Source organism: Nannobrachium achirus (genome assembly GCF_963921795.1).
Source record: "Nannobrachium achirus genome assembly, chromosome: 21".
In the NCBI taxonomy this organism is placed as follows: Eukaryota; Metazoa; Chordata; class Actinopteri; order Myctophiformes; family Myctophidae; genus Nannobrachium; species Nannobrachium achirus.
In genome coordinates, this window is record NC_137828.1 from 26,331,617 (window position 1) to 26,355,879 (window position 24,263).

The following is a 24,263-nucleotide window of genomic DNA, read 5'->3' on the forward strand; positions in this document are numbered from 1 at the left end:
AAAGGTTTTCCAATCACTTATGGTGAACAGGGGCATATGAAGAGAATTACTGTTGACCTTGGAACAATTGCAAGGAAGAACATTGAAGATTTTGTGTCTCCCAAATCCAAGGTGCTTTTCAAAATGATGGATCTCCCAGATGACTTCCTTGACGTTGATCCCGATGAGTGGGAGCCCAGGGTGGACTACCAAGAAGCTCTGGCTGTAGTGAAGGCGATGAATGTTGTCAATGATCATGCAGAGCGTGGGGTTGCCCTAATACAAGAATATTGTGGTCTCATTACTAAAGATGAGTCCCAACTCCAATACTTGCTGCAAATTGTGCAGAACCATCGGCACAAGTATCCCGATAGCCGTAAACAAACTTTAATTGATCAGTAACTACTGAATTACTATTAAATACTGCAGTGACTTTCAGGGGTTTTGGGGGTAAACAAGGAAGTGAGGCTGTGTGCTTGTTGTGTGTTGTGAGTATGATTGAAGCAATAAAGACATGTCATTGTGCACGTTAAATGAAAAATAGCAATTTGTCATTCTTTGCTTTGCTATTTCCTACAATACATTAATTCTGGTACGACATATGACAAACATGTAATCAGATTTGTGTTTAGATTTGTAAGCTTAAAAAAATATAATTTCTGTGATTAGTATAAGAATAATGTGTAATGTATAACTTAAATGTGCCTGCAGTGCAATTCGATTTTGACCAATAAAATGTACAATCTTTGACTTGATTGAGCTACCTCTAAATATGCTTGAAATTCAACCAAATTTTAACCAAAGCAGTTTTTTGTACATTGGAACATAATTGGGGGGTGAGACTCAAGAAAATCTAAAAAAGGTCATTTAAGATCCACCCTACCCCACAACCTGTTCATAGAGTTCATATAGTTTCATTGTTTGACAGCACATTCATCAGTGTATTTTGGATTCATGTCAATTGTGATTTCTGATATTTAACCACTTGAACCGTCAATTCTTAATCAACTTGACCTTTCACTCTGTACTTAATCTCCTCTTTTTCCCCTCTACACCAAACCACTTTGCTGACAACGCCTCTCAGCTTGTAGATCTGCTATTTTTGGCTAAAGTTCTCAGAATATGGACACTAGGGTTCAAGTGGTTAATATAAAAAAAGGAGACCAAAAAAGGACCACTTCACCCATTTTCAACCGTTCTACATATAATTTGTCCTCACTAACGCTCATTATAGAATTGCACAATTTCTGTTAGTCTGTGTCTCAGAGGAGGGCTGTGGACAGTTCAGGAACCTGTCCAGTGACTACCAGTGACATCAAGTTTTCAAACGGGAATTATCTGTCAATCATCTTTCAACCGCCCTAGATCCTTGAATGGTTCTCAAACTTTTTTTTGGCTCAAGGCACGCCTGTAAATAACTTTTCATCCACGGCACCCCTGATGAATATTGTTACTTTATTGCAGGGGTTTTCAAAGTGGGTGACGGGGCACCCTGGGGTGCCACGACGGCAGTCCAGGGGTGCCGCGAGATCATTTGATAATATTTGGGAGTTATTTGGACACTTGAAAAAATATTTAGTATGATTTTAAAGTTATTTTCAGTCAGTTCTAACCAAAATGGCTATTATCTCAACATTTTCCTCGCAACATAATCACTAAAATATTGTCACTGTCAGGCAGAAACCTTGTATCTCCAAGTTTCAAATGTGTACGTCTTTTGGTAAAGCAAAACCCTGCTTCATTATACAAGACTGTCTCACAAAACTAGTGAAAACAGCCGATCTACAAGCACACAACGCCTCGCGATGCGAGGCGTTGTGTGCTTGCAGATCTGCTGTTTTCACTAGTGTAGTACATTTTATAGATGATAAATACAAAACGAACGGTTTTGGACATACAAGGTTTCCACCCGACAACGACGATATGCTATAAATATGAGGTGCTGGGAGTGAAAATTATAATGTTGGGGTGCCTCGGATTAAAAAAATATTCATGGGGTGCCCTGAGACAAAAACGTTTGGGAACCCCTGCTTTATTGCACCTTGCATCCTATTACGATTATGTCAAATTGTGGTACTTACATTTTAAAATCTTTCCCCCTGAGATACAGTAGGAGTAAGTCATAATGGGCAAAACTTGAGAAGATCAAGTTTTCATTGGGACGGATTGACAATAACTTTATGACTGGCATTTAACCCAGCACCCTTATTCTGGGGGGAACATTCACCAAAAATAGCCGATCTACAAGCTCACAACGCAAGAACAATGACTTCTATTTCCGCATGCTAAGCTTACAGGATGAGAACGGCTGCGGTTTTCCAATTAGTTTGGCATGAACCCCCTTCGATGACGTTGATTTCATTGGTAGGCAGGTGCCTGTCCATTTCTGCTATCTTATACAGTTAACTTATACTTTTATAGTAATATTTCAACATTTTCAGTTGATGTTGCACAACTGTTTTATGTTAGTTACTTTATTAGTTTACTATTGTAGCAGAACAATAATATTGATGTCATTTTGATTTATCCCTCGATCTGTGGTTCTCAAATCTTTTAATTTCAAGGACCACCATAACTCTGAGAATTACAGACCCTGTAAGGGTCCATTTGGAACCCCTCAAGGAACCCCGAGAATTACCCACCGGTATCGGGTCAGTACTCTGTATCGAGCAGTACGCAGTTTATGGGTACCGGAATCGGTATCTGGAAGAGTAAACTGGTAACGGTACATCTTTAGACATGAGTGAGGACCAATTATATGAAGGTAATGTTGAACTGATGACTTTTACTCCATTACATTTCAAATGTAAGTATTGTCCCTTTGTCTCCACTACATTTCTACTGTCTGATGGTTGTCGTTGGCATAGCTTTAAAGCTGCTGAATTTCTTTGTTTTTCCTCAAATATGATGCTGGCCACATGCAGGCTGTGTTCCTCACAAGAGGGAACCAATCACAGTAAGTGCTCTCAAAAATGACTGGCCGGACTATTAGTGGCGACGGATGCATACAGTTTGTGAAGAATAGCCTGTCAACCTGTAGCTCAAGTCAAATACAGCCCTATCAGGGTGGCCCTATTCACCTCTGCTACCTGTGAAAGGCTTAGTGAATTACAATAATTACAGTAATTCACCTGTTCTCACCAATCTCTGTCTTGAGATTGACAGAAATATAGAAGACATAATACATTGACATTTAAAATGGTGTGTGTGTGTGTGTGTGTGTGTGTGTGTGTGTGTGTGTGTGTGTGTGTGTGTGTGTGTGTGTGTGTGTGTGTGTGTGTGTGTGTGTGTGTGTGTGTGTGTGTGTAGTAAATGGTGCATTTATATAGCGCTTTTATCCAAAGCGCTTTACAGAGATTGTGCATTACATTCACCCATTCACGCACACATTCATACACCGGTGGCGGAGGAAACCATGCAAGGCACCAACCTGCTCACCGGGAGCAATGTGGGGTTCAGAGTCTGCCCATTCACGCACACATTCATACACCGGTGGCGGAGGAAACCATGCAAGGCACCAACCCACACACACACACACACACGCCTTGCATGGTTTCCTCCGCCACCGGTGTATGAATGTGTGCGTGAATGGGTGAATGTAATGCACAATCTCTGTAAAGCGCTTTGGATAAAAGCACTATATAAATGCACCATTTACCACACACACACACACACACACACACACACACACACACACACACACACACACACACACACACACACACACACACACACACACACACACACACACACACACACACACACACACACACACACACACACACTCTTCTAGTTTACTGTAGAAGCTGTCAATATGGCCTGATTTAAGAGTGACCAAGCACAAGAAATATCAACTTGAATATCGTCTCTGTCGGGTGGAAACCTCATATGTCCAAAACTGTTACTTTTCAGGATTCAAAATTCAGAAATAGCAAAAGTGTCAGCGTAGCTCTGCAAGCAGTTTGTTTTTAAGGCTTTTGTGCCATGCTGTTGTACGATCAAGCAGGGCGCTGAGAACACAAAAGGTTAGAGAATATGGAGATAAGGGGTTTCTGCCCGACAGCACCAACATGTTTTTGAAACTCTGATTTTCCACTTTTCAGAATGCGTACACGTCGGTTTTGTTAGAAAGCATACAGTGCACAATGGCTGGAAACACTGCAAAGGGAAAGGATAACATGAGACAAACATCATAAGACAGACTACAGGGCATGCACTGGAACTTTTATTCTGAAGAAGCCGTGAGCCACCCAAATGAGTCAACCACTTAGAGAGTTCTACTTTGCAGTGTGCCGATTTTTATACTGTATCTCTCTTCAATTCAATTTGATTTGTCGTGCAACTGCCCTACATTTTTCGGAGGTGCGTATTCACAAACCTCTGGGAATATAGAAATGGTTTGGGTAATTATTTTATTTAGATTTACAGTATTTATTTTTTTAGATTTTCTTTTTACAGTTCCTGTAAGAGTTAGATTGAGAATGCTACTCTGCACTGAACAACAATATTGTCTCTTTAAGATTATAATGAAATATAAGTAAAATATCTAAGACAGACAACTATATGCTGTGCTGAAGGTACCATTTAGTAGCCTACTTATACAGTAGGATGAGTATATATTGTATTACTTATCTTAACAGATATTCATGACTCACACTTGGGTAAAACTCACATTAACTTTGATTATGATACAGTATAGTTTTATGTTCAGGTTTTGTTTGGCTTCACCTAAAATTTCATTATGATACATACTTTATTTACATATCATTTTACACTGTACCACCACAGTGAAATCAAATATATAAACATATTTATGTGTCAACATTTGCTGTAGGCCTACTGAAATCTTTTTACAGAAACATTGTGTACTAAATAATCAAAATCCTAATCCTTAAAAAGATAGCTCTCTCAATCAATATTAACAATAGGTTAGCAATTTTGGTGTTGTCATTAGAAATGTAATTAGACTATTATGAGCTAAAGGTATATAGAGGTGCTTTGTAATCAAGTCTAGGGCTGTCACGATATGACATTTTACATGACGATTAATTGTCACTCAAATAATTGGCGATTAACGATGTAATTGTGTATTTGTCGTTGATAATTACATTTCTGTTTGGCTTTTAGGCTTTGAAGTTGCATATGGTAGATATGACACATAACCTATATATACAAATACATTACTGACATATTTGACAACTTACTACTTAAAAAATAACATTGATAGTGGAAATAGCCGATCTTGTAGATCTGCTATTTCCACTATTTCTGACATTTTTCAACATTCACGATTATGACGATTATGACAAAATAATTGCGATAATGTCAAATAATCACGATTAGACGATTATGTAATAATTGTGACAGCCCTAATCAAGTCAGAAATCAAGAAGAAGTTCAGACTAGTGATTGTACTTCATTGTACAGTAAATAAAATAATATATATTTCTACTCAGATATGATGTAAATGTACACACAATCACAATGAATTAATTATCCAATAAAACCTTTAAAAAATGTTTATAAAAAAAAACATCTCAAACTAGACTATTGCTCTAAAATTTACTCCAGCAACTACTTTATCAGCAGCTAACATTCTCAAATGGCAATATATGAAAGGGTGAGTCAGTGAACTATAACTGACAGTCACCTGTGCATAGGAAAGACATGCTTTCAAAACCAATGATATTGTTGTCAAAGCATATATCAATTTGACATACAGTGATGTTAATTATACAAAAGCCTTGAGGGTGGGGAAATCTAACATTTCCACTTCCTCGGTCTATCAAGAATACAGATATATTTCCACTCGGTTTTCTAATGAAGCAAATATAATTAAATGATTTAATCACTTTCAAAAAATAAATTAACCAGTCACAATTATAGGTACCTGAGAGCCCCATGTCATTTAAAATCAATGCCATGTTTTAGTTGCTTTATATAGCTTAATAAATTAGACAATTAAATTGTTAAAGCAGGTAAAGACAAAAACAAACAAGCAAGCAAACACACATAGGCTACTCAGAAAACATGTAGAGTTGCACTGCAAAAACACCAAGTTTAACACAATGTAAAGGGCAGATAAATTATTAAATGAAATGCTGAAAATGATCATTTAACCTGTAGCTATACAGTTTAAATGTGGCCACAGAGAGCTAGTGTCCCCCACAACTGTCAGTCAACATCATGGCAACACCAAGAGCTGATTCATAAAAGAATAGCCCAATCACAGCAATGAAAAATCAAAAAAAAAGAAAAGAAACTGCCAGCACATGCATCCCATGTTTTGACAGCTTCAAAACACGACCACTTTCTCTCAACAACAATGCAATGACAAACAAATTCCCATTTAGAAATTATAAGATTTCTTACAACAAACCAGCTAAACTTTCTGAATATTTCACACAAACCAGCAGCCCAGTATACAATTATCTCAGCATGCAGGCATCAACAGTGTAGGCTACAATGTCATAATATAAGCTATTACTCTATGATAACACTTTTTGCAACCTGCCATAAACGCACACAAAGCCCTGATGTTCTGTTTACAGCACAGAACAAGGCTGCAGTGGCTCAATCAAAACCTTAAAGCACTACCCAATTAGTTTGCCTTGAGTTCTCTCTCTCCCTCCATTTTGGTAGTTTATTGACAAGCAAACCCTTTCTTTCCGATTCTTGTTGATCGGTTCCTGTTAAAAAGCGGCTCAGTGGTTTTCAACCAGTGGTCCGGGGACCACCGGGGGTCCTTGAGGGGGCTTCCAGGTGGCCCCCAACTAAATGATGGAGTCTTAACCAAATGGACCCTTATAGATCTTTAACTCTTGAGAGTGTGAAATGGGTCCATTTGGTTTCATTTTACGCTCTCAAGAGTAACATTATTGTCAAACATCTGCATAATAATTTACAAGAAGTCTACACAATTAGAGAATGTAGAAGAATTTGTTATTTTGATCAAGGTTTGCCTGTCATGGTACAAACACACATCAATACAGCATGGATGGAATTGTGGACAACATCTTATCCAGTGGCAACAAAACGTTCTATGTTTTGAGTCTGAGGGGCTGTATGTCATCAGCTGGTGGTCCGTGGCTCAAATGCACAATAAATAATGGACCTTGATATGACAAGAGTTGAAAACCATTGCCATAGGAAAGCCTAATAAAAATGTATAATTGTAATAGTCCGCATGTTTTGGCCGCATTTCGGCGGCAGCGATTCGGAAAGGAGATAAGGTTATGTTGACTGTTTACATATTATTAAGAGGTATACCATTAAACCCGAACGTGTCCAGCAGAGTGTAGGCTAACAGTATTGACATTATTACTGAATTGAAAGTGCGCGTGTGTGTAGGCTATGTATGTATGTGTCAGTGTGTGTGTTCCTGTCGGCGGTCCTCGCAAAGCGCCGTTGTTATTATATTCACAAATAACCAAACTAAAACCAAGTTTAGTTCAGTTTAGGAAAGTTTTTCCAAAAGTTTTCTTCATTCTACTGGTGCCTCGGCTCGTTGGCTTCCACGGGAACGCGGTGTGACATTACCGCGACGAGTGACATCATTTATTTTAATTTTTATATCAGGACTTATAGTTGGGTTTCTCTGTGGTCCCGAACTGGGTTCAACTGATTAACACAAACTTTTTTCTCCCCCCACAGCTTCACCACCCCCCCTCTCTCTCATAATTTAAATAACCCCGATATTTTAATTCAAGAACCGGGTAACAATTTACCTAATTCGCGCCAAACTTACCCCGGGCGCTTTAACATCCTTTCCGTGGGGTTTTTCTCGACTTTCAGCTGTTTTCCGAATTTTTAATAATTTTTTTCTCATATTTTTCGCTGGACGCGGCGGGCCTGAAAATTGTTTGCTTTCCCCTCTTTCCAGCAGCCATTGTGTGTATGCGCTGCGATGCAACCGAACTACAGCGTTAGACACGCCCACTCCAAGTTCCTCCCAGTGGTGGAAAGTAACTAAGTACAAGTACTTCATAGGGCTGCACGAGATGGACAAAATGTCATATCTCGGTATTTATGCCAAATATTTCGATATCGATATGATGTAGGCTACAATGTTACCGTACACAATTCATATTCAATATTTGAAGTGTTGCAACAGTGAAAACTAAGCATTATTCAAAAAACAGCATAATAACAAGTCAATAGATTCTGTGCTATTGGGTTCCCAGTTCCTCACTTGTTATTTGATATTCTATTTAAAGTGTAGCAAAAGGCAAAAGGCAACGATATGGGGCGATATATCGCCGATTGTTGTCTTTTTCGAATCGATACTGATATTGCGCATGGTCATACCTTGGAACCTCGATAACGATACGATAAGTTAACGATTGTGCAGCTATAATGTACTTAAGAACAGTTTTGAAGTATTTACGTTCCAATAATTTCCAATAGGCCTACTTTTACTTCTAGGCCTACTCCACTACATCTCGGATTCAAATATTGTACTTAGTTACATAGTTACTTATTAGGCTATTAATAAACATACGTGAACTACGTCAGCCCTATATATATATATTAACAGAGTATTTCTATATTGCAGTATTGATACTTTTACTTAAGTAAAAAAAAGAGAGTACTTTTTCCACCACTGTTTCCTCCCAATTCTTATTTGTGATTTGTGAAACGCGCTGTCACTTTCATTTCGGTGTCATTTATAGTCCCTTTTAATAAAACTCAATTTTTGGACTCGACAGAGATACTGTCAATCGTTTTTTAACTTCACTTTAAAGTTTTATTTACATCAGTGGGTGGGGCTAAGATGTCAGCACGGTAATCCCATTGGCCCGCCGAAGTGTCATTCTATTGGACCTTCAGTCGTCGTCCGTGTGCGGCTCGTCCCATTGGCCGCGCGAGCTGTCAGTTCTTGGTAACCGAATGTGTGATTTTCCTCGTGCGCTGTTGTGAGCGTCCATGAGCAGAGCAGAGCAAACAACCACCGCAGGTTGACATTAGCGCTGTTACACCACAATGTTTCAACTCTCGAATTCTGCGACGCCGGGGGTCACTGTTTTGCAAACAAAGCTTGAAAGCTGAGATTGATTGATTGATTGATTGATTGATTGATTGATTGATTGATTGATTGATTGATTGAAGAATTTATTAGAAGTTTGCAATAGAAAAAAAGTACAGTTTCATGACAGTAGTAGTACAAATCATTGGTACAAGGTCAACTAAAAGGAGATCCTAGAAAGCCGAGGCTTATTTCCACAGGAACCACACTTTAAGTATCTCATATAACATTGAAAGACAGACGGATAGAACATAGTACTTTATCTAGGATAATATCAGTTTCAAAAGCATAACATCAAATACAAAGGCAGAAAAAAAAGGGGGGGGGGGAGCATAATACCCGTGACTTTACAAGTCACGGGTAGCAGCTGTCTGAAGGTGACTTTTCATACCAATTTTGAAGGAGGCTAGGGATTTGCTCTCCTTTAAGGCTTGTGGAAGGGCGTTCCACATGTTGATGGTGTAGCAGGAGAACGAGTTAGAGCCTTGTTTAGGGTCGTTTCATACCGTTATAAGGAGCCTAACTAATTTCGGTTCAGGAGGACGCCCCAACCCGAAATTATTTAGGTTCGGGGGGAGTTCATCCATACTTTCTTAACGGCTAGTGCCCAAGTCGCTTGTAAATATTGGAGGTCCGTGGCATGACGACGTTTGTGGCCGATGGCGATGAATGAGCGTTGCAGGGCGGATATACATATCTGACTTGCCCTCGCGCTGCACAGTGCACACTGAATGACTGGAGGTCCAGTGAGTAGCAGCTCCAGCAGGCAGCAGCACCAGCGGGGTCTCTTCTCTCTCTCTCATTCACACTCACAAACGCTCGGCTCGAGCTCTGTCAAAAACATTTAATCTACAAGCTCACATTATAGACGTGCCGCCTCCCTTGCTGCATGCATGTCATCACGCAGTCACACAACTCGTCGTGGAAAAAAAACATATCAACACGGAACACTAGCAATTAGCAAAGTTGTGTTTAAGCTCTTCTTTTCTCTTTAAAACGGTCGGCGACGCGTTAGCAGCGATACACGCAGCAAAGGCGTGTGTGTGTGTGTGTGTGTGTGTGTGTGTGTGTGTGTGTGTGTGTGTGTGTGTGTGTGTGTGTGTGTGTGTCGCGCGCGCGCCTCCCAGTCCACCACTCTTCGTCTCCAGTATCCGCTCTCTGATGCCCAATACACGGCCACACAAGCATTTGGAAGTCGGCGTGTCTCCCACACAAACGGCGGCTGTTTCCTTGATTCACAGCCGAGAATATGAACGTGAAGCCGGGATGAATGAATGAGAAGACACCGCTGAGTACCGAAATTAAGTCGGGAGGTCACAACATTTCGTCAGCACCGTAGAGCCGAATTTAGTCGGTTGACGGCCCCCCCGAACCGGGGGATGCGAACCATATTTGGGTTCGCCTACTGCCGAACCGAAATTAGTTAGGCTCCTTATAACGGTATGGATCGACCCTTAGTGTTAAATCTACTTTGATGATGATTAGTGGAGCTGCCTCTGTTGTGATCGTGAACATCCTCGACCTTTAAGAAGTAGTTTGCCAGGTACATGGGTATCTTGGAGGTGTAGTGAATCTTGTACACCAGGCCCATTGCAAGATGCTGTACTCTGTCAGCTACTTTGAGCCACCCCACGCTTTCGTGGTGATGATCGGTAAGGTGGGTCTGAGGTGGAAGACCAAGCACAACCCTAATTAGTTTGTTCTGGGCTGTTTGGAGCTTTAACTTTAAGGCAGCTGGGGCATCGCGATACCAGACAAGGACTCCGTAATCAATGAGGGGCCCAATAAGAGCACCTCCTAGTGTCTTTCGAGATTTGTTATTGATCAGCGGGGGCAACCCTTTGCAAGAAACGAATTCGTTGGTTGACTTTTTTGATTACCTTGGTGGTCATTTTTTCACTGGATAGGTTAGCCTCCAGGATGCAACCCAGGTAGCAGATGTGTTTTTTTTATTTCTATCACAGTGTCACCTACTTTAATTGTGAAGTTCTCAACTAGGCTAAGTTTCTGACTAGATCCAAAGAGGATACATTCAGTTTTACCTAGGTGAATTGAGAGTCTGTTGTCATTGAGCCAGGTGCAGATCATGTTTAGTTCGCAGTTAAGGGCCTTTTCAACCTGCAATATGTCTCTGCCTGAGACTAGGAGAGCCGAGTCAACCGCGAACAGAAACAGATTGCAGTCACAAGCAGATGACATGTCGTTTACGTATATTAAGAACAACAGTGGTCCTAGTATACTCCCTTGAGGTACTCCACAGTTTACAGGGAGGGGGGGGGGACAGGGTTCTGTTGACTTCCACCATCTGTTCCCTCCCCACCAAGTAAGAGTGCATCCATTTCACTGCTGTGCTGTCAAGACCAATAGCTTTGAGTTTTTCAATTAGAATATAATGATCGACTGTGTCAAATGCCTTCTGGAGGTCCAGCATGACCATGCCGCAATATTTGCCATCGTGAATTTCACGTTTGATGTAATCATTCAAATAGATGAGGCATGTATCTGTGGAATGGGACTCTCTGAAGCCAGACTGGAACTCGTAGATCAGTTTATTCTCTTCAAGATATTTAGCCACCTGTTCATAGACAATTTTTTCCATTACCTTAGAGATGGAACTAAGGATTGAGATTGGCCTGCAGTTGCCAGGGTCAAGTTTACTGCCTTTTTTGTGCAGGGGGAGGGTCGCAGGCAGGTTGAAAATGTTTGATCTTTGGGGCTTCGTTCTTACATAATTCCTGCATGGCTGCCCCCATCATCACCGAAAGTGACAAATTCTGTCAGTGAAATTAAATGAATAAATATTAAAATAAAATGTAAAAGTATAGCCTAGTAAGTAAGTAAGTAAGTAAGTAAGTAAGTAAGTAAGTAAGTAGGCCTATATCTATCTATCTATCTATCTATCTATCTATCTATCTATCTAAATTAGCTATCTATCTATCTATCTATCTATCTATCTATCTATCTATCTATATATCTATATATCTATATCTATCAAGTAAGTAGCCCAAGCAAGCAACAAGTCAGTTAGTTAGTTAGTTAGTTAGTTAGAGTCGGTTATTAGTTAGTTAGTTAGTTAGTTAGTTGGTTGGTTGTTTTGAGTTTCGTGTTCTTGCTATTTCTACTGAGTCTACTCTACTCAGTTTTCTGTGAACAATGTTGGATTCACAGAAAACGCATTACATGCCCTTGGTTGTGGTCACTGATAGGCCTATATATAATTAATGTAATCCTTTCTTCATTCTATTCTATATTTTATATGAAAAAGAATGCTATAATAAGGGTAATAATAAGTGTAATAATAATAATAATAATAATAATAATATACATGAAAAAACGAATTAAAAAACACGGCCCTCGTACATTATCGAGGGGTGTCCTGGTGTGTCTGATAAAAATGAATATCAATATCTAAATATTGAATATCAAGCAACATACGGTCTGTGGCCCATAAAGCCTGAGTGAACGTTAAAATTTCCCCAGCAGTGTTTTAAAGTGAAACACCCCTTTAAGAATTATATTGCAAAAGGACCCAAATGTAAACCAGCCATTGTGCCTTCTTGTGGTTTAAATCCTTAGTAGACCTTGCATCTGAACTGTGATGTCCTATTTCTCCTATACTTTTTCCTATCATACAAATCCTATGCGAACTTCTAATAAAGTATTCAATCAATCAATCAAGCTGAAGCCAGGCGATCCTGACAAAACAGTGACCTCTGGAGTCGCAAGATCCGGTAGGTCACACATATCGATGTAACCAATATGGTGGGTAGGCAGAACACAGTACAGCATAACCTGTGCTAGTGGCACTATCATGTAGTGTTATTGGGTAGTAGGTTGCATAAGCAATGGTTTTACACTGTAGGCTTTCTCAAAAACGAAGCAACCTTTCGAGGCATAAAAGGTAAGTGACTCTGTGCAGTAAACTTGAGTCAGTAATATCATGTGTTTGTTCTGTTGTTCATGCTGTTCTTTCGGCAGGTTGTGTAACCTTCAGTTGCCCAGTACCACGTTTTCCACTAATTAGCCTACTTCTGAATAGGCTGGGAATTGCAAAAGTATGAATCCATGCATGCCTAGCTATTATCTGCAGCATTGTGTCATTAGCCTCAATTTAGCCGTGGCAGTTATTTTCAACTCGCAACATATCCTTCGTTAGCCCGATGCATTTGCTAACGTCAATGAAGGTCAACGCAATACGTTTGTTATTGTGATAATTAGCAAGTGGTTGGAGATCAGTGCATAGTTCTGTTGCAGGAGGGTTGTGTGTCAATTATTATATTTGTGCTTCTATAATATGTGCCTATGTTAAGGGCAGGGGAGGGTTGTTACTGTCAGCTTTACATTTATGTCTACATGCTTGATCTGTGAGCATATTAATTTGCATTTCACTTTTATTGGTTTTAGCAATAGCAAATGTACAGTTATGTGACGTCACACTCACACAATGAATTGTGAACAACATATTTTTTTTAAAATATATTTGTATTTAATAGTTTTGTTTTTACATAAAATACATAAAGACAAAGACATTCACATTCACACACATTCACACAACAACAACAGATAAGATCATTGCATGTAAATGTATGAGCACCGACTTAACTACTGTATTATAATAACCAAAGCATAAGGATAATTATGTTAAGATTGAAGTTATGTGCATGGTGAAACCTTTTCTGAAAAGTGTTGGTGAAGACTTTATGGACAAAGATGTTTACTATCTAGCCAAGCAATGTTCACGCTTTTAGACATTTGAGACAAGCCTTTTATTAACTTTTTCTGTATGAAAGTTGTTTCTGATGGCTACTAAACTAATATCCCAGTGGTTACCAAACTTTTTAACTCAAGACTCAAGAGTCAAGACCCAAAAGAGAAATTAAACCCAAGGTATAAAAATAGCAGATCTGTAGATGTTTTTTCCTGACTTTAACTTTTTATTTATTCATGGAAATTATTTATGACCCTTATATATGAGAACCAAATGGAAATAGAAATGTGGTAGGCTTCACAAATACAGGTGGGCCCTGTAAGCAAGTGTTCCGAGCATGGGCTTAAAACCTGTCATGAAACCATTAAAGGAATAATCTGTAACTTTGCCCTGTGTTTGCATAACAAAATAATTTGTATATATTTCCACAAGTCCCCATTTTGGGGGGTCGACCTCTAAATTGACAAATTAAATATTGGCCAAATTGTCAAATATTAGAGGCAGAAAATGTGAAAATAGCCGATCTACATGCTCACAACACCTTGCAAGGTAGATCTGTTATTTTTCACAATAGAACTGTGTTATACAAAATGTAATGCCTCAACTCTTAGTGCTCGTCAGGGTGGGGGGGGGGGGGGGGGGGGGGTCCCCAGTTAAAATATGATTATTTTGGGGGTTGCGGCCTGAAAAGGTTGAGATTAACCACTGATCTAGTAGTGCTGTTGGAAGGAAATCATGGGGGAATATATGTACAGTAGGCCACCTGGTGGCCAAAATCTACACAATCTCTTCCATAGCCTGAAGAGATGGTTTATTTGAGGTGATCCATTCACAGAAATATCATATTGTTGACGGATTGGAAACGTACCCGTAAGACGCCCAAGGGAAGGATTCAAAAGACACTTATAGAATCGGGTCAAAATTCTAATGTTCACGACTTTTCAAAAATAGCAGATCTACAAGCTCGCAGCGCGGCACTCGGTGCCGCGCTGTGAGCTTGTATATCTGCTATTTTTCAATAGTTAAAGCATAAAATATTGCGTCATAATGTGTTCAGGCCTAAATGGGTTAATATTGATGGGCATAAAAGGGATTCTATTATTAGTGTGGTTGCCCTAACAGGGCATCATCTGGGAATCAGATGTAGAGGCAATCTCCATGTATGATATATATATATATATATATGATGCCTCACATCATGAAAAAAATATGATATCAGACCCCTTAACATAATGAGGATTAACAGATTACATTAATATGAACTTTTTACTTCGGTAAGGTCTGTCTGCAGGGGCTATTGGGTTGGATTGAGTAGGAATTAACATTTAAAACGGGGGTCTTCAACATATTTCATGCCAAGGACCCCTTAGCTGAGAGAGAGATGAAGCAGGGACCCCCCCCCCCCCCCCCCCCCCCCCCCCCCCCCCCGCTACATATTTTATAACATTGTGTTGCAGATGAAAATGTTCATAGATTTCATATACTTGTGTAGCATTGCGCTGGATTCATGTTAATGTGTATTTTCAGTTAACAAGTTAACCCCTCAATACTTAGAATTTCTAGAAAGCTTGTACTTGGTCTGCTTATTATTTCCCTCTACACTAAACCTCTTTGCTGAAAATAGACAATCTACAAGCTGCGAGGCCTTAGTTGTGAGCTTGTAGATGTGCTATTTTCAGCTAATGTTCCCCTCAGAAAGATGATGCTAGGGTTCAAGTGGTTAATGTAAACAGTTTCTATCACACAAAGATTTGGCACCCCACCTGTAGTAACTCTGGGAACCCCCTAAGGGTCCCAGACCCCTGATTTAAAAGATCAAACAACAGTCCTTCCAAAACCTTCTTAGGAGCTATTTTTGGAAAATAGCTTAGCTTTTTTTTGTTTTTAAACTACATTTTTATTTTGTCACATGCACACATATTCACAGGGTCAACATTTATCATTTTCATTATCATATTAGAGTCCTTTTTAATCATCTGTCTCTGTGGTGTCATTCTTCAGGGTCGTGTATTCAGTCCATTTCTCCCATTATTCAAGGAACAACTCTTCCTGTATCCTCCTGTGTAAATCTCTCCATTACATGGAGATTTTTGCCATTGACAGCCCTTACATCCAAACAGAAAAGTCCTATCTAACTGCATTAAACAAAGTTAAACTCAACATTGCGGCATACTGAAAGCTTGAATTATCCTCTTTCTATCTGCAAAGTTTTTGTTTCATAAAAATCCACCATAGACATGTTATGAGCTACTTTCTGTCAAGACATTCTGTGCAGGTGATTATTTTTCCAAGTGTCAGAGTTTGAAAGCGCTCATTTTCAACAACACAACATCCTGCTGCCTCCTACATTATGTGCATGTGTGTCTAGATTAGGGGGGCGGGTCCCTGTGGACGTGCATATGCTATTGCTTTTTTTCTGGCTGCGAGTAGCACCTTGACCAGAAGAGTTGTACGGTTTTTCGGTGTTTCGGTTTGATACGGTGTTATAAAATGTTGACGGTCTCGTAAGCCAAAACCGAAAACCGTCACGTGACATGTGCGCCGCTGCCGCATCTGCCGTGTTTATGGAAGCAGCAGAAATCACTCCTGAAGGAGGAGACACAGATAATAGTAGCAGCTGGCTGGACTGGAGGGAGACCTGGTCTCTAAAGAAATGCACGAGGCTTAGCTTGAAGCTAAATACGGTGGATCTACAAGCTCACAACACGTTGCACGGTCGACGAGCCACAAGCTTGTGTAGATCAGCTTTTAAAGGAACGGGGCTAAAGCGCTAGCATGCTAACGATTTAGCCACGTTCCTTCAGGAGGAAAAACAACAACAAACGTAGGCTAAAAGTAACAATTATGTAACGTCAGTGAATCGATGCAGAACGGCACGCGGCTGTATGCAAGCAAATTGTCTAATATTAATCTAAAAACTTTTAAGAAGTCTTCTACTCCATCAGTGTTTACTATGCAGTGTGTGCGCTTGCCGCTTGACACAGCACCCAGTACAGCGGCGTCAATTCAGAAAAAGCTAAGGTATGGCAACATGACTGGTGTCTTGCATGCGCGCCCTCGCGCGTGTGCAAGACACCAGTCAGGTTGCCATACCTTAGCAACGGGCACGATTACAGTACATTTTATTATTTCCCCCTGTAGCCAAGGGTATGGCAGCTGCCATAGCTTGCCATACCCAATTGACACCTCTGACCCAGTACACACAGCCAGGCAAATGCCTCAGTGTTTGTCAATCTGTGGGTCGAGACCCCAGAGAGGTCCCAAAATGATTTTGGGTGGTCCCCAAATGATTAACTTAATGTGCAACATTGTTTTCTCACTCAACTGTAAACAAAACAACAATACTATAATAAAATAATAGCTACCTATATTATCCCGCAGGGGAAATTCAGATATCGCAGCCCAACCCAGCTGCTTTTTTTTAACATACAGTGTAGTGACAACGTAAGGACTTTTTTAACCTATGACAAATTAAATTGACTTGGGCTATTTACAATTTATTTTAGTATAGCCCAATAGTATTTACTGCATTTTTGTGGGTAACTTTTGTATCTGCTTTATAAATAAAGCACTTTGATCTTTTTTTTTTTTTTTTTTTTTTTATCTCGTTAAAATCTATAAGATTGTAAAACCGTGTAAAACCGTGTACCGGGGTTTTGGGGGGGGCCTAAACCGAGGTTAAGAAAAAATGGAAACCGTACATAGGAAGACCAGATACATGTCGTCTCCATGTGTGTTTTCCTGTGTCAAGTTTCGTAAATATAATACCACACTCGTCTTTGGTATTTCATGGAAAATAGCTTTGCTTTACTATCATAATGTACTCTAATGTATGTCACATAATTTTGTTTATATTTGTTGTGTTCAAGCTATAACCGTAATGCATGTTAATTCTATATACTATGCAAACGCTTTGTACAACTACTAAACCTTTTAATTTAATATTTCCATCTCTGTTTACAGATCCAAATGGATAATAAAAATGCACGAAAAGTTCGTGATCAAGACATAAACCCATGTATTGAAGTAAGGCGATTTGAAGAGAAATATTTCCCAATCTGTCTGCAACATGAGTAAGATTTTTCAGTGTTAAATTAAATTATTAATAATTTTACTTCTACTGCTTTTCTAGGAAAGTGATGGGTCTCAGAAATGTATGAATGTCAACAATTACAACAAGAGTATGTGTTCAGCATATTTCCAGAGATACAAGAACTGTAGAAAATATTGGGTGAGTGTCCTATTTTCTTAATCAATATTTATAAAAAATAATAATAATTGGGAAATCTGTTGAAAAATATTTTAGCAACTCAGTATGAGTTTATGATTCCATTTTGAAAATCATTGTCAATTACTTTATTTATGAATTATTGAAAACGGTGCAAATAATCATAATAAATATACCGTAAATGGCATCGCAGCAATGCAATTACTATATTCCATGCATTTTACACGGTCAGCTTTGTGGTATGTTCTCAAAATGGAACCTACTGTATTGAGAACTATGAATACTCAAGAGAAGAAACAGATTTCAAATCAGTCGCCTCTTTTTTATTTTTGGATATTATGTATGAACAAGGCTTAAGCCAACTAATACAATTGTTGGCCATAGACACCGGGAGCGTTTATTATATATAAAGTTTAATTAATTTAACCTGCCGTGTTTAATGAGTATCCACACTGACCACGAATGTCACTTTATTTGCGTATTTATTGTCAAGAATGCCGCCTAAGTAGGTGTCATCTTCCTTAGCTGCAATTTCGAAGTGTGTTTGACCCAAAGCGTACTGACTCAGTTTGACCTAAATGGTGAGACAGCTTATTGTCTGTACCAGGGCAGGAATTTCAGGGAGGCCATGAAGGCCATGGCCGCCATTGCCCCTCAGTTTGGCCTTGTGCCCCTCAAAACAATGGCATGACCTGAGGCCACAGTGGCCTTAATGCCCCAGGTGACTGTACCACTTTCTCCTTTCTGTCTCTTTCTTGTCAATATGTAGACATCAGTGTCTCTTTCTTCTCATGTAGACAACAGTGTCTTTCGTTGAGATTATCAGCTCTATCCCTTATCGCTATAAACTTCTTTGCCTTTGTTCTCTTTACTATTTTGAAAAACATTTTAAAATACTTCAAATAGACGATTTACATCGGCACGTTGTGAGCTTGGAACCAGGTAGGATGTGTAAATGACGTCAAACTTCACAGCTCTATTAACATTGACATTAAGCAAAAGAATACTGACCGGTGGATGATGTCAATGTGACAATTCTTCTCACGGTCTCTAATTATCTTGTGTGCTTTGTAAAGTTCAAAGCCATCATTTGCTAAAAGTAGAAAGTGAAGAAGGTCGGGAAGTAGACAAAAGTTCAGAAATGGCCATAGAAATAATAACAATAATTACACTTGACTTTTAAAGCAATTTTGAAAAATGGGTTATGAATTGCTCCATCTACTCCTTCTCCCTCTCAGCTTTCGTACTTACTATCTTTTTTTTTTCATTTTTTTTTTCACTTCAGTCTACATTTCAAAATCATCCTTCACCCTTAAATTCAATGAATTATTTAAATGGACTAAACTTTGTTTTATTTGATGGCCTTCCTGCCCTAGCATTTGGCCTTTGTGCCGTAAAAGAATTGACACCACCGCCAAATGGCCGTGCCCCTAAAACGATGAAATTCTAGGCCTGGTCTGTACTGTAGCAGTAGACCTCAACCTGGGGGATGCGACTACAGGTGGGACTATTAACTGCTTTTACTATTATTACTTACTTTTGTACATGAGCTCTGTTTTACTATCAACCGTGATTTTAAACATCACAGTTTCATAGTTGTAGAGGCTCAGTAACACTGAGTTTTTTTTGTTCTCAGAAAAAGAGGAGCATGGTACGTTACTGCTGACGCAACATGCACTGCAGCCATAACCAAAGTCTCCCAGCAAAACTTCCCTGAATAAATAAAGTCTTGGTTTCTTTTTTTCTTCGGAACGTGACAACGTTGGTGCACACTGCACAGCTGCTCGTGACAGCTTCAAATGCCCGCTGGAGGAAGCATGACAATGTTTACAATATGAGAGGCGCATGTTTTAAAAAGCTGTGAGAAACAGCATAGAGAAATGTGTGCCATTATCAAAACATCTATTTTCACGATCAGCCAAATAAGGCGTCTAGACCTATGTTTTGAGGGTCAAGGATCATAATGAAACTACTCTTGTGATCACATGTACCCAGTGGTGTGATATGGATGACATGACGTCACGTGCGCGCGCATGTGCACGTCACGTGCACGCGCCTGCCACTTGGTGCTAGTTGAAATACTGTATTCAACACAAGGCATTTTAATGTAATTATATTTCTTATTATTTAGTTACATTGTTAATTTGTTGTTTTTATTTTAGTTTGAATTAATGTATTTTCCTTTCAAGTTTTATATAAAATAACTTTACATAGACTCACCCACACACAGTAAAGTCTGCAAAGAATGCTAGGCGAACGTCCTGCTGGCTGTATACAGTGTAAATGAGGACGTAGGTGAGGCCTGCCTACCCGAGTATTGTTATGCAAAGCAGCTAGGTAGTTGATTGAAGTGTTGACCACGCCGTCACACATCTTGACTGCGTGCGTGCAGCTTGATAAGTCTGGGCTCGCCGAGCCTAACCGAGCCCGCAGCATTTCACCCCTGCATGTACCTGTGGCATACTGGTGTGTAAATAAGTGCTGCCATTACAATATAATAACATTTTTACCATCACATTTATGTGCACTGGATAGTGCACATAAAATATTTGATGACCAAAGTATGAGCCTAAAGTATGGTTACTGTTCGAGCCTCGTTCCGGCCTACTGGCCCCCCCTTTTTTTCCTTCTTTTTTCAGGTTTTCACACCAGGCCTTCTCAGGTTGGAACTAATTGAGTGTATAGCATACCTTTATGTTGTTGTGGAAACAATTATTTTGCAAATGGCTAAAATAAGTTGGCATAATTTGTAAAATGTTTATTATATTGGCTTGATTGATTGATCGATTGAAGACTTTATTAGGAGTTTGCATAGGAAAAGGTACAGTTTCATGACCGTACAGTTCACTGGTACAAGGTCTACTAAAAGGAGATCCTAGAAAAGACTAAGCTTATTTCAGCAGGAAACCATTTAAGTATCTCATATAACATTGAATGACAGACGAATAGAACACAGTACTATGCAGTAGATATAGTCAGTAAAGAAAAAAGAAAGAACAAAAAAACACTGGCAACACTCATTTGCCCTTCGGCATGGCACAGGTACATGTGATAACTTTAAGAATAGTTTCATTATGATCATTGACCCTCAAAATATAGGTCTAGGGAAGACGCCATGTTTGTTCAGTTACTGCACTGTTGCCTGAGGTTTAGTGAAAATAAGCACCAATTTTGCATACGGATAAAAATGCCAAACCTGCATGGCTTAGTGCAGATTAGATGCTCTTCATGCTGCTGGTACTTCTAATGTGTAAATACAAAGCGTTCCCATCGGAAACCATTAATACTACAGTCAGGAAGAAATGCCACAGATACAGTCCCTTAAAGCAGCGTTTTGTAAACTTTTCAGGCCACGACCCCCAAAATAATCCTAATTGAATGGGCCAGGGGTACCTAGTTGTAGGAGTAATTTGGGGACCTCTCTGAGCCACAGTGAGAACCGCTGCCTTAGGGTACATTGAGGGAAAACATAAAGGAGGTTAAAACAATCGGATTAATGGCACAATGTTTCAAGGTCATCATCAGGCAAATGTTTACATGCATTTACAACATACAAACCGAACATCAGTAAGAGGAAAGATGGCAACATTGCAAAAATCAATAAGAGATGAAATAAAACGTCATTCTTGGAAATGAACTTCGTTGTTTTTTATTGTAATAGTGGCGGTTGTCACAAGATGGCGCCCCCCTTCCACTGAACGTATTGGACTAAGGCATCATCTTTTGCTATCACCCCTATGGTCTCTCCAAACAGATTGTTGACTCACACAATTTAGCAGAGGATTTGTTTCAAGCAAATATCTACCGTAGTTTGTTTCCTTGCACAAGCAGCATAGCAGGAGTGTGGAGTGCTGTACTTTTAAACCCCTCTGTGTGTTTCTGTCCACGCAGCATGACATAATGTTGGACAGAAGAAGAAGTGGTATAAAACCGGATATGCCCACGGCAGAGGAAAGGAGGGAAATGCTTTCTGCTATGGGAGGGAAGCCATACTGAACCGTCTGCCGTGGACGCAATGATCCAAAATGACTGGCATGGCCAGGAGAAATGCCAGCAAACTATGGTGCCTCTACAACATTGCATTACCTCTTGTATTTGTACGCCAATACCAGGAGTTGTCTTTCGGCTGATGAAGGCTGGATAGTTGAAACGTCTGTCGTCTTGTCAGTGTGAGGTATATTATGGTACAATAAAATATGGACTTTTATTTCTGACCCTCCATGGTTTTATTTGTTGAATAGTTATATGGATAACGCACCTGAGGGGTCAGAGAGCGCATTGCTGGAGTTAAAGACTTGTCTTGCCCAAATAAACCCCAGTTCCCACTTGCTTGTAATGCCTGCAATTTATGATTTAACTTTTAAGCGGACATTCTTTAGGATGCATCACATCAGCTGAAAACATGGGATAATCAAATACCCCAATATTTCTTTTAGTAAAATAAAATCTAACAAACACGCATACGCAGTACACTTTCGATCTGTTCTCCTACCTTGTGAGGCTGATTGTGTGTGATATGGTGACCACCATGCATGTGTGTCTATGAGGAGAGGGCTATAGATGCACATTCAGTTTCATAAGAAAAAATATAAAAGTAAATAAACCTTAAGTATTATAATGTGGGGAACGATTCTCAAAAGGAAATTGCAGTGTTGCACGCATCCATATCTTCAGTATCGATGACGTGTCCATACCTAACACTAATTCATCTCTTGTGGATATAGTCACATCCAAATAACTTTGACTGATGTGCCAATGTCTCCCTGCCTATACTGGCAATTAATGTACAATATTTGACCTGAAATATACTGGTTTTCCAGTGGAAACTGGGTTTTAGCAGACACACATGCTCTGTATTGTTCATTGCACTGCCTTAAGTCCTTTGCCTGTACTTTACGTGATGATTGGTAACTGAATGCACTTACATGGATTATGATATTAAAAATGTCACAAGTTGACATTGTCAACATCAAAACGGTTTCTATGGCTCACTGGGTTTGAAGTTATTAATCTAGAATGCTGTATTTTTCCACATGTCTTGAATTGAATGCTGTCCAGTGGTTGGCTGGCCAGGAATCACTGTTTTCCCTAATGGAACATTCTGGTCCTGGACAAGGTGAAAGGCCTTCAGAGTTATGATGTCACTAAGGTGTTTCCATCCCGGTTCTTCCAGGATGATTTGACCTTGTTCTTTAAAAAAATGGTTTGGACAAGACATCGTTTGGGTGCAGAATAGAAAGGAAAGAAAACACTGTCCCCAAATGTGTTCTGTTTGCACATGTCTGAGATTCAGCTGTGCTGTAGCAGTGGTTCACAAATGTTTTCATCTCAAGGACCCCCAAATAATTACATTTGGCCACGGTCCCCCATCTGAAAATATTTGGTGCCAGGGACAAGCCCTTGACAATGTTTCAAAAATGCTTAATTTTAGTTTTTTTTTTATCACATTATGAGCTTGTAAATTGTCTATTTTCAAATAGCCTTGGGGACCCCGTGGAATCCCCTCAAGGACCTCTGAGACTACTATGAGTACCACTAGCCTGCTAGAGCAGTGGTTCTCTACTTGGAGTTGAGGCATTACGTTTTGTATCATCTGGGTTCCCAGAAGCATTTCTCTTTTTTCGCGTTTTGTATAACATGTAGATCGGCTATTCTCACAATTTCTGCTTCTAATATTTGACAATTTGGCCAATGTTCGAAATGTGCAGATACCCTCTATAGTCTACAGTCTACACGCTTAAACTTTATGTTGGTTTGTTTACTGTTGAGGGAGAAAACAATGTTGCACATTAAGGTAATCATCTGGGGACCCCCCGAAATAATTTGGGGACCCCCCTGAGAACCACTATGCTAGAGTTCTGAAAACTACATTTTTACATTTCTGATTGCTAACTCTTCCAGCCAGGGAGTTTCTCTTGACTGTCTCCTCAGCTCTGCTTGGGTTAGTTCCATCTGTCTAGTGCCAGGAAGGAGTACCAGTCATCAGAACCAAGGATGGTGTGTTTTAAATTAATCTAATAAAATTAAATTTGATGTTTAGGCTATAATAATGGTTATAGGCAGGGGTGTGTGTGTGTGTGTGTGTGTGTGTGTGTGTGTGTGTGTGTGTGTGTGTGTGTGTGTGTGTGTGTGTGTGTGTGTGTGTGTGTGTGTGTGTGTGTGTGTGTGTGTGTGTGTGTGTGTGTGTGTGTGTGTGTGTGTGTGTGTGTGTGTTAGAACTGACCTCGAATAATCGATCGAAACGGCACCTAGTCAAATGCCAATGTCTCGAATGCAAAAAAAAAAAAATGTCAGATGATTTAACATATACTTGCTTGAAGGGT

The 24,263-nt window shown here is 39.6% G+C and overlaps 1 protein-coding gene across 1 annotated transcript; it reads left to right on the forward strand.

Moving 5' to 3' along the window:
• The first annotated feature begins 12,768 nt into the window (after positions 1-12,768).
• chchd7 (coiled-coil-helix-coiled-coil-helix domain containing 7) lies at positions 12,769-22,159 on the forward strand. Its single transcript, XM_080752255.1, has 4 exons — positions 12,769-12,905; positions 17,676-17,738; positions 17,845-17,943; positions 21,832-22,159. Exons 2-4 carry the CDS (start codon positions 17,682-17,684, stop codon positions 21,934-21,936), a joined length of 261 nt encoding a protein of 86 aa, XP_080608381.1. The 5' UTR covers positions 12,769-12,905; positions 17,676-17,681; the 3' UTR covers positions 21,937-22,159.
• Positions 22,160-24,263: the final 2,104 nt, after the last annotated feature.